General features: G+C 48.9%; 1 protein-coding gene across 1 annotated transcript in view; it reads right to left on the bottom strand.

Annotated features, from left to right (window-relative positions):
- LOC119102799 (importin subunit alpha-5-like) overlaps positions 1-7,220 on the bottom strand; it is a 10,148-nt gene extending 2,928 nt beyond the window's left edge. The window contains exons 1-4 of the mRNA XM_037226251.1: positions 7,134-7,220; positions 2,288-2,565; positions 893-1,110; positions 192-626 (exon numbers count right to left, since the gene is read on the bottom strand). Of these exons, the coding sequence (XP_037082146.1) occupies positions 192-626; positions 893-1,110; positions 2,288-2,540 (906 nt within the window). The 5' untranslated portion in view covers positions 2,541-2,565; positions 7,134-7,220. The remainder of the gene's footprint in view (positions 1-191; positions 627-892; positions 1,111-2,287; positions 2,566-7,133) is intronic.
- Between the last annotated feature and the right edge of the window lie 4,898 nt (positions 7,221-12,118).

Consider the following 12,118-nt stretch of genomic DNA (forward strand, 5'->3'; position numbering starts at 1 on the left):
GGGAGCCCAGTCGTGACGGCAGAGCCACGACATGACGTCCCACGCCACGGGAGCCCGAGCGCACGGCTCTCGTACACTCCGTCCACCGAGGACTGTTCTGCCCCGCACCGCCCATTGTCCGCCACGTCCACCAGACTAGCGCGCGCACGCGACCTGGCGCATGCGCGGCCGTCCCCTGCAGCGGCACCCACCTCGGAGCCGAGCAGCTCGACGAGGCGCGGCACAACGCCCGCCTCGATGACGCGCTCGATCTTGTCGTTGCTGCCGTCGGTGAGGTAGGAGAGTGCCCAGCACGCGTCCGTCACCACCTCCGTGTCCGTGTGGTGGATGAGGAGCGCCAGCGCCGGCAGGCACTGCTGCACAGTCTCGAACGGCGGCGGCGGGTTTTTGTTGCGGCACAGGTTGCTGACGGTCCACGTGACGTTGCGCAAAAAGTGGGCGTTGGTATCGGGCCGCACGAGCGCCAGCAGCGGCGGCACGATGCCGCAGCCGATGGTGTAGTCGCGCAGCTCCGGCCCATCGCCGGCGATGTTGCCCAGCGCCCAGACCGCCTGTTCGGCAACGTGCTGGTGCTCCGAGCTGAGCAGCGCGATCAGGTGCGGCACCGAGCCCTGGTTTGCCACGAACTGTCGGCAGCAGGGCGGCGCCGGTTACATCAGGCGCGGCTGCACGGGCATACGGTCACGGGTGAGAGCCGCCCACACACAATCATCCCCAGTGACTGCAGCGTCCTCCGTCGTTTGATTGGTTTGGCCTCCTTCAGACGTTACAGACCAGCCGCTACGCCGTCCAACCGGCGCGCCAGACCAGTATCTGGCTCCTGACATCGCGACCGGCGCGCCGGCCGACCGCGTTACACACCGGCCCACAGCGCCCCCCGCCGGCGACTGACCTTGGTCTGCTCGGAGGTGCCCGAGGCAATGTTGGTGAGCGCCCAGGCGGCCTCGAACTGTAGCTGCGGGTTGTCGGCGTGCGTGAGGAAGCGCACACAGTGCGGCACGATGCCCGCCTGGATCATGGTGTCGATGGGAGGGTTGCGTTCCCGGCTGAGGATCTTGCGCGCCGCCTGCACGGCCGTCAGCTGCGCCGACTTGTCCGAGCCCAGGATGCCTGCCGGCCGACACCGGCGTCAGTTAAGTCTCCGCGGCCGTTCCGCACCGCTCGTGACACGCGGCCAGCGCAGGCACCGCCGTCGGCAGAGGTGGGCCGCGTCACGTGGAACGCGCGGGAAGCGAGCGGACGCGACACGAACGAGGGGCTGACAGTGTCGCCGGAGCCACGGCCAAGGTGACCAGGTCCGCCACTAACACTGACATCATCATTTCCGCCGTCTAGTGATGGCCAACCGGACCGGACTTGGGTAATCACACAATGACAAAATACAGGGACACCACACCACCTGCCCGTCAGTGACTGCCATCATTCATCAGCAGCCAGCGAAAATACGCCAGATCACTGCGGCTGTTAGTCTCGACGTCCCCGGACGCTCTGAGGCCATTACGAGCACTGTTCGGGGATGGACTTTGGACTGATACTGGCTGCCTGGAGTAATGACTGCGGTCATAGCTGATCATCAAAAACCTTATGGAACGCAAAAAATAGTTCAGAATGGCACATGCTTTTAATTTATCTAATACGTCACGAGAGCGTCAATGACGAACAGTGCTAGTCAAACCAAATAAACACAAAAGTGGCATTAATCCAGGGCCAGAATTTCATAGGACTGATTACACTTAAATCTAGGGTGGCACTGTCAAATTTCCACACATGACATGTTATAAGATGACGGATAAAACAACACACACCAAGAGGCAAAAACATTATGGAGCAAAAATATGCAATATCTTACTCACAAACTCACTCTCATGGCAAAAGCTCTGCTGGTTAGTCAAAATACATGGCATTTGCATGCTGCAGCCTCACTCACCAGAGACTAACGCCGCGAGCGGCAGGTCACCGTCGACCGAACCACCTTTCCAACACACAACATCCTATCAGGATGTACAGGGACATGACACCGCCCAAGGCACATTCCATGTCAATTGCAGCACCGCTCACTGTACAAACCAAACACATCAGCTGCACACGCACTCCCTCTGTAACACCTTTACAACGCTCGCTACACCATGCAGGAAAACTGCATGTTGTGGTGCTGCAGCATCAAACAACTGGCTGATGTGCGTTGTCAGACGCTTGAGCCATCAGTCCCGGCCGCAAAGCCCGCCACCCCGACCCGGCCTGGGTGGGATCGGTTCGGGTCGGTTCGGATCGGTTCCAGTCCACTGACCTGCGACGATCTCGTCGATGCTGAGCGACGGCGGCTTGGCGGAGTTGGCCTTGGTAGACTCCTGCAGCGGGCTGGTGGCCGCGTCCTCCTCGCCCAGGCAGATGTTGCGCCGCTTCAGGATCTGGTCGTCCTTCTTGGCCTTGCGCAGCTCGACGCTGGTCTCCTGGCGCCGGCGGCGCAGCTCTTCAGAGTCCTTGCCGCGGTTCTTGAAGGTGCGCATGCGCGCCGCCGATCCCCTCTCCTCGGCAGACATGCTGGCTGGCTGGTTGGATTATCTGCTGGAGGCACAGATGCAACATCAGCACAGAGCTCACAGCAATGCCAGATAAAACTGTACAGGAGCTTTACACAGCATCACACAAATGACTGCAGAGAGCAAAAATTCCTGCCCTTGTGGTAACACATGCAGACTGCGTGTAGAGCCATTGTGATCTGCCGAAACACATACAAACTGGCTGCTAGCAAAACACAGAAAGTTTGAGGACCAACAAAGCAATGCATGAATTAAGTGAACTTAAATTTAATGTGTCAAACAGTGACCACATGTTGCAAAAGTTGCAAAAGCAAAAGGCCACAAGACCTTTACGCACATTCAGATGGGGGTCAATTTCCCCCAGTTTTTTTCCAAAATGATCCCTGAACATTAAAGCATGGCCACATCAAATTTTGCAAATCTGATAAATTAATTTTATAAAAACTACAAAAAGCTGTTCATTTGCTCACCAAACCAAACAAAATACGCCAATCATGTATGACCCAATCTGTAAAAAAGGCATACTGTACCCAATAGCTAAGCACAGTGATGCCCCTGAACCAACCCACGTGAACAATGTTGAGACAAATCTACACTGAATCGGATCTATTTAGCTTAAAACACTGTTTTGTGCAAGTCTATAAGTTGGGCCAACTTTGGAAACATTGTGGGAGAAATTTCTCAACTAGAGCAGCACATGATACATTGGTGCATGTCCTGTAATGACGCACACCAGGCAAAAAAAAACTTGTATACAAAAATTAAATGCACGCAGATAAGAGGCACCACATTTATCCCAACCGTGTCATATTTCTTAACCTCCCACCTTTTGGTCTGCAGGGGTCTGCCACCTTTTGCAGACCCATTAGACCAAAACCCACCAATGAAATTAAAGTCTTCTGACAAGAAATGGTATGCAAGCTGGGGCTTCTAGCTCACATAACCTTCTGCTGCTTGAGCTGAATAAGAAGCCCAGCAACAACCAACTGCATACCAACCAACTAGGCATTATGGAGCCTCAAAAGTTGTGTTTAAAGCATTCTCATTTGCCAAATTTTGATACAATTTTAAATGCTGCAAAATTAAATAAGTAAAAGTGTGATGCAAAACACCTCATTGCAGTCTGTGACATGTTGACCCTTCTTGACTGTTGAAAGCAGAACCAGAGATTATTGGTTGATAAGATGCCAATTAGGCTATAAGGAAAATCCTGGAGACACATGGCCTTGCCCAGTCTTCAGACCAGCCCTACATCAAGCCGCAAGGCCTCAGCCAGCCTGTCATCAGAAATCAGAGGCTGAGAAATGCATCATCAAAGAAATCTGGCTGCCCTACTTGGGATGGACAGGATAAGATTCTGTAACATCTCACTGACCAGTCCATCACCTTTTAGGAGACCAGTTGAAGAAGTATATTGGAGGCATTGGCTGCTGAAATTATCATTCACCCTTCTCCTTCTTTGTCACATAGTCCTCCCCCCTCCCCCCCCATGCACTGTAATAAGTAAATCAGGGGCAGCCACACATAAAATTAATGGCACACATCCAATGAAACTATTGACATAATGCAACTTATATGCTAGTGAAACAAGTATGATGTTCCAGCAGCAATGTATAGTGTGTTGGTCATGTTGCTCACAGAGAATCCAGTCTAGATAATTTTTTTAAAAACTGGATTTCCCAAGTTTAGCCTACCCTAGCCTTTAATTTTGGCACAAAGAGCACAAGATTTCAAACCCATTACCCCCACTTTGAGCTTGAACATACTCAGAATATTGAGTGAATTTTTAATGTTCCATCAGAGCTTGAGCTGTTCTTGGTACATAACTGAAGTTTAGCATTTGCTTGTCATTTGAGTAATAAGTGTCAAAGGCACATCTTTACAGCTTGATGCTGCATCAGACTGCAAAAATCCATGTTATGTCAAACATTGCCTAACCTAGCAGCAAAAATGTTAAATCCTACTCAGTAGGTTGTGGTGTACATCAGCACCTAATGTTAAAAAACATGGTACATCAATTGTTTTTTAAGGCAGAACACATCATACATAATGATAAAACTGGTACATCTATACTCTTACCTTTGAACTTGATAATTACAACAGCAAACATCTGAGCACTGCAAAGACACAGCAATGGCGACCCTGACACCATTGCTAGGTTATTGGTGTGGTCACATTATTGCGCATCAAAAACCATAAAAATGTATCAGCCAAGGTAACAATAATGCAATGAAATAAGTTTCTTACATATCCAAGCCATCAAGCAATATTGCATAATTGGAGTTGTATGAAGTGGGATCATTTAGGGCCTTAGTATTACTGGATTTACCATAATGACAGTTTGACCAATAGTAATAATGGCTTACTATTACTGCCTTTATTATGCTTAGTACTACCAACATTGCAGCATTACATCACCTGCAAATTGATGCTTCTTAGACATAAGATGCTACAAGTAATTCTTCAGGCAGAACGTATCACAAATAGCCATAAAACAGGTACATCTACACTCTTACCTTCAAACCTAAATAATTACAAAATGAATTGAAGTGGCGGGCAAATATGACGTCCAAATATGGTAGGAGCATGACATGGAATATGACCTTGCAGGACACTGAGTTGAAAGGGGATAGGGTGGGGAGGTTAGACTAGACTAGGCTAGGCTAGGCTAGGCTAGGCTAGACTAGACTAGACTAGACTAGACTAGACTAGGTTGGGTTAGGTTAGCCTAGGCTAGCTTAGGTAAGGTGAGGTAAGGTTAAATAAGGCTAGGTTTGGTTAGGCTAGATCATCTTGGCACTCAGTCTTGAAATTCAGTCATACTATGCCCCTAAACAATCCCACTTCATGCAACTCTGATGATGGATATCAATTGACTGCTCCAATATGTAAGACACATTTCATTGCATTCTTGTTACCTTGGCCACATGCATTTTTGCAGTCTTTGATGAACAATGATGTTGTGGCCACACACCAATGGCATAGCAATGGCATCAAGGTTGTGGTTACTGTGTGGTTACAGCACTTGGATGTTTGCTATCATAATTGTTTAATTAAGTTTGAAGGTGAGAGGGCCATGGTATACATTGCCACCTAATGTTAAAGAAGAGCACTGTAGCTCAATTGTTGTTTTCAAGGCAGAGCATCTAGTGAATAATTGTAAAACAGGGCATCTAAGTTCTTACCTTGGAACTTAAATAACTGCAAAAACAAGCATCCCAGCACTGCAAACACGCAGCAACCGCAACCCTGGCACCATTGCTATGTGTGATCCCATTACTTTGCATCAAGAACCATGCAAATGTGTGGGGCCAAGGTCACAATAATCCAACAGGGTATGTTTCTTGTGTATCCCAGCAGTCTTCTGTACTGTTTGTACATTGGTTGACATTGGGGGGGGGGGGGGGACAAATGTGATGTCTTTGGGTAGGGAATGAAAAGCAAAATGAGAACATGATGGCCAAACAACACTTCTTAATATGGTACATATATATGCATGGAACATGGATGCTGATGAGACACTGGGCTGAAGGGGATAGGGTGGGGTCAGGTCAGGTAAGGTCAGGTTGGGCTAGGTCAGGCTAGTTTAGGCTATACTCTGGACTATCCCAGCCAGTCTGTTTCATAAACATACCTACACACACTAAGAAACATATTGCATTGCCTTATTATTGTTACCAAGGCCCCACACACTTTTTATGGTATTGATTATCAGTAATATTGTGCCCACACAATGATAACACAGCAACGGCACTGGGGTATCAAGGCGGTGGAACATGTGGCAGTCGGGAGCTTGCTTATGCAATTATTAAATTTTGAAGGAAGGAGCATGAATTGAGCTGCATAATTATTTACATGTTCCAACTTAAACACAACAAATGATGCACAATGCTCTTTTTTAACATTAGGTAGCAATGTATACCTACACAGGTGAGAGCATAATGTACCTGTTCTGTGATCACTCACATGTTCTCCATTAAAAGATCTGATGAACAATGCTCTTTTTAAACATTAGGTACCAATGTAAACCTACACCACTCAGAAAGCCAAAGTACTTGGTAATTGGTGCATGGTTACTACCTTTTTCACTCTGTACAAAGCTTTAAGGAATAATGTTCCAGAGGCACTTCCCGACAAAATGTACTCTGAAAACATTTTCCATGCAGATTACCAAAAAGCCCAGCATATTTCAGACTCTCAAGATATGCAGGCGTGAGCACAGGGTCAAGCACACATGTCACACAAACATCCAGGTGAGTAATTAATTTTTGGACCAGGCACTGGGCATTCTTCACACAGGCATCTCTCTAACAGTCCACTATCCCGCATTTTCACCACATACCATCATATGCAGCAAAATAAATGCAAACCTTTGACATTTTTGCGCACGTGGTAACCATGCAGCACTGAAATAATCTCGCATATCATCGGATGTTCGTGATTTTGGTGGGCCTTTCAGTGTCACGTGCAGCGCCACGTTTGCCTAAAATCCTTTGTTACCCCCACGAACTAACAATAGCCGAGGAATCCAAATCACAAATGAACTAATAATCCTACGCATCACCTTAAATTCACCAAACAGAATGAACTTACCGGACGTATGTCAATATAAAAAACAATTCCGGTGCAGCGCAACCCAACCCGTGGCAATGCCGCGCCAGAAATGCGGTCCGAATTGAAGTGCAGCAACTAACGAATGACCAATGATTACAGCTGATCTTGTAGGGCAGCTTTCGAATCAGCCAATGACAGTTGAGGATACATCGAAATAATAGAGGTGTTAGCTGGAAATATCAATATATTTAGTGATGAAAATAAGCGTATTAAGTTAAATTCCCTTTTTGCTCCATTTATTGCCCAAGTTTTATGTTGCTTTCGAAATTAATGGAATTTAATACTTTTTAAAAAAATTCCTTTACAAGTTCTGATATTTCAAATCACTTCTGGCGCAAGTTTATTTTCTCGGCCAAGATCTGGGGGCCTGTCGTATTTATGCCAAGCTATTTTGGCAGTCCCCAGAAAGAGGTCGGAAGCTGCAAACGAGGTAACAAATGAATGACATTCATTTGTTCATCCGTTCTGCCTGGTTGAACGGAAAACGATCCTCATTTTCTTCTCTCTCAATGATGCTGCAAAGAATATACTCCAGCGGTTCCAAGCAGGGGGTACGCACATATTGACCCCGGGGACAACGCATACCTCGCCCCTCGCTAGCCAAATTTGTGGCATGTATTCATATGAACGTCACGAAATGTTGATCGACAGCTAAAAACTTGAAAAAGACGCTCAGAAATGAACGTAATAATGATGTGCTTACAATAATACCGTGTTAAGCAGAGGGTGAGAGTCATTTGCAGAGCCAGAGCCTATGTGCACTTCCGTCACGGCAAACAAAGGACGGACAAATGACGCGCGCGCTCTAGGACACATGAGAAGTGCATTTGGATCACGCATTTAGCATCTTTCGCCGTTGTGTGTGTGGGGGGGGGGGGGGGGGGGGGTCTGCGGTGGGATGCGTGCGTTGCGCCACTGCCGAGTCGCCGCTGAATGTTTGTGCGCTGCCGGCTGCTGCTGCCACGCAGCGAATTTATACTGGGGAGCCCATTGGTCAGCATGCTAGCCAGATGATGTTAGTGCGCGACTCGGCACGTTGTGACTCCGGTACGCTCGACATCAACACATGCTCGTGTGCGCCGCAGAGCTCGGCTGAAGTGGGTGACCGCGGCATTGGCGGGATGGTAGGTCCGGTTAGGCGCCATGAACGGTCGTCTCCCGTGCATGGCTTTGCACCTTAACCACGGTACCTACCTCCACGCTTTTAGCTGATGATGATATTAAAACGGGGCAAAAACGGCGCCAGATGCATTGTTGATGTGTTCAATTGGCAGGGATCCCACGCAACTAGCGAATTACATTGGCGAGGCCCCGCTGGATAACAATCCTGTCCCCCCTTCCTCAGCCTAAATTAATCCACGTAGGCTTCATGCATTCAGCACTCCACCACACCCACTCCGAGCAGGCATATCCACTGGCGCCCTCGTCACCCCACGCATTCCCACCTCATACAGGCCCGCCCCCTTCATCCAGTGCCCTGATATCATAATTGGCTCGTCTCCGCTAGTCATCGTTAGGCTAAATTAAGTCTACTTATCATATTTTAAGCCTTCAATAGAGCCACGTTTAATTCCTGTCTTAAGCATATCACGTTAATTTAACAGCTCGGCACAGATGCAGCTGCTGGGCTGACATCAGGTGTGGGAAGCTGGCTGACGACCCGTTCCCCGCCTGACCTTCAGGGTAACGGCTCCCTGTTCGGACGACGCTCCCCGCGCTCGGCCACGGTGAGTGGCCCACCACCGTTCAGCCACGTCCAACGCTCGCAGCTTTCCGCTGCCGCGCCAGCGCCTTGTGCAGCGCCCCGTTCAGCACGGATGCGTCGCCTCTGACGCTTCTGCGCCCTCGCCTCCCGATACCTGTTCCGGGCGAAGCTACGCATGACTAGCAAGCAGCGATAAACATTAAGCAGTTAATCACGTTCTGTCACTCAAGCGGCTTTAGCTCTCGACAAACCGAGCCAAATTGGAACGCCTCATTGGTACGTGCAGTGCGAGCGGGTCAGCACATCGCTCAAGGTGGACCCCTCCCACTCCCCCCCAATACCAGTCACGCAGCTGGCTATCCCCCAATGTTCTTCATTGGATGCGTTTATTACGTTGTGTTCCCTTGTACATTCCTTTTGCCTGGCCGCCACCGCGCATTCCGGCCACGACGACATCTTAAGCAGCACGGACGGCAGCTGGGGCTTTTGTACTAGACATTCCGAAGGCTTCCAAGGCGCGTTAGATTTTAAAATTAAAAGCATCACTTTCCTTGAAAATCTTCACTTTTCGTCAATGTTTTGTACAGGACATGATTGAAGCGTGTACGCTTTCCATCAGTTCGGCTCATCCTGATATCATCATCATCCTGATGCCTCACCGTCTGGCTGCTTACGCGCCCTCCCGGGATCTTGCTTTTGTTCGCTACCTACGCTCCCCATAAAGGGTTAGTTCTGCCCGCGACCACCAGTCATCCATCATGCCGCGAAAAGCGTCAACAGCGCCGGAAACTTGCGAAAACATCTTGTGGATCTCAAAGGTACGTGCTTGGTGGCATGTACTCATCCAATGCGCAGGTCAGGTCCGAATGGCCGAGTCTGTCTGCACGCACAAGCGTCGGATGCACCTCGCCGAAGCGGCCCAACCGTCGCCAGCAAACCCCATACCGCGAGCGCCGTTACGACCCACAGCGTCCCACAGGCTGTGAAACTGGCCATGGTATGTGGTGCGTGGCAAGTACTCTGCCGGAGGTGGGTGTGTAGGAAATGTGCACCTGAGGCTCATACGGCGGGAGCATGTTGACCTGAGTGGGTTAAGTCGTCGCCAACAGGTTGAAGACTGGAAATCTACATGTGGGCAACGCGTTGAGTTTTCATGCTAGAAGTTGGACGTTTGTAGGCCGCCAGTCGGGTAGCCTTGACCGTGAACACTGAAGGATTTGGCAGATTGATACGCGCGTGCGGCAAATGCAAGATTTGTCGGCAAGTTTTCACACTAGATATTGCTCGTCCTATATTGTGCACTTCCCATAACCATTAATGGATTGTGTCCTGCAATGGATTTCACTCCTGCGTCGGGTAGTTTCGTTTCTTTAGTGCATTGTTTTCGGTTGGGCAGGTTCAGAGTCGAGATGCACACGCGCTGACAAAATCCTTATTAATTTGGTGCGTTATGTTGGTAGCTAACGCCACTTGAGAGATAAACCTTGATTAACTGCTTAATATTCATCGCTCCTTTCTAGTCATGCATAGCTTCGCCCGGAACACGTTTAGGTTAACTCGTGGCCCGGCCACAAATGATAAGTACCTAATGACAATGCGTCTGAACGGATAATGTCTCATCCATCATACACGGCTCAATGAGTCGCTGATAGAGCTTAATGCTACCAAAGACTCCACGCTTCGAATGTTTGTCCTTGCATTTTTAATTTTAGTTGGTGCTGATTATTTGCTTTCCCTCCCTGCCTAACCGTATTGCATGATGTTAAGGAGAAATAGCTCAGGCCATTCAAAACCAACTTCATAACACCGCCTGCCATGCGGGAAGTCAATAATTTGATGCCCTATGTGAAGCAGCCGCGCTACCATTTGTACTTCAATGCAGAGCACAGCCGTGAGTGCTACCACGATACCTGGCCACGCGCTGTCGAGCGTGATGTTTTGTCGAAGCAATTTTCCGAAATATCGTGTCGTATATTGCATATCCGTACCCACAATGCCGTTTGCCGTCAGGGGCTAGGGGCATGCCCAATGCCCTATCCGTACCCACATGAAAGTAAAGCAATGCGGTTGAGACAAAGGAGTGTGTGCAGGCATGCCCGTTTGTAAAAATGATTTTTTTCTTTTATGGTGAAGGGTTACGTTTTTTTGCGGCTTTGAGACGTTGATGACCTCTTAGGTCTGGTAGCACAACGCATTTTGGTAAAATGTGACGTTAGTCACCCTGACGATAACACATGGCAAGTGCAAATGTGCACCATTGGTTTAACATGGAAGACGCATAATTTGCTGATTAACAAAAATGGTCAGCTGGAGGTAACAGCGAGCTTTTTTGATAGTTGCGGATAGTCTCAGTGAAACGAAACAAGCATACTTATATTCTGCAAATAACAGCTGGTTACACTGGTGAAAGCGCGTGTCAATGCGGGCGCACGTGTCATCGGCGGACAGCATCCGCGCTTGCTGCCGTGATGGCATGCTGCTCCATGTTGACAACGTCTTCCTATCAGATCTTATTCCAGCGTTATTGCACATCATCAGCAGCAGCTTTGCTTCCGTGGTGATACTATGCAAGTGAGCAATATTTCTCGTCGGGCCAAGTGTTAGATCCAACCACGTTAGAAATGTTCAAACCAACTCCAGCTATCATCAGAAGTCACCCAAGCAAGACTGTTCTCAGGATCGACTCATAACCGCAGTGTATGAGCTGCAATAATATGCTTTTTATCTGTTAGGGGACTGTACAGAAACGTTCAGGGATTCCAGCAGTAATAGTGCATCATCTTCACCTGATGCCAAGGCACCGCATGTGTCAGACAATGTAATCGCTATTGCTGTCGAATGTGTACTGCTGCACTGTTGTAAGTGAATCGGGCGCTGCACGGGTGCTGTGTTCCAACGAATTTTTCGTCCTGCAGTGATAACAAACCACTAATAGTGCGATCATTGTCAACACTGTCTTGGGGCAGCTGGGCTGGCTGAGCGCGGGTAGGCTAACAGTATCGAGCATGCGTACATAAGTGTGATTACATGGCCACTAAAAAGTCAGCTCTACTAGCAACACTCTTACAGTTAACATGCGCTGGACACGACATTGATATGAGGGGTGCTTCACTTGCTGCACGAACTGAAGCCTGCAGGGCCGCTGCTCGTCCGGAGACGCAACAGTTCTGAGCAGCGTCTCCGGAGCTGCTGCACGCTCGCAATGCTTGTTCAGTGAAATAAGAGGCGACAAAGCATCCCCAATAGGATGAGCCATCCT

Source organism: Pollicipes pollicipes, unplaced genomic scaffold (assembly GCF_011947565.3).
Source record: "Pollicipes pollicipes isolate AB1234 unplaced genomic scaffold, Ppol_2.1 Scaffold_5724;HRSCAF=6776_pilon_pilon_pilon, whole genome shotgun sequence".
NCBI classification, from domain to species: Eukaryota; Metazoa; Arthropoda; class Thecostraca; order Pollicipedomorpha; family Pollicipedidae; genus Pollicipes; species Pollicipes pollicipes.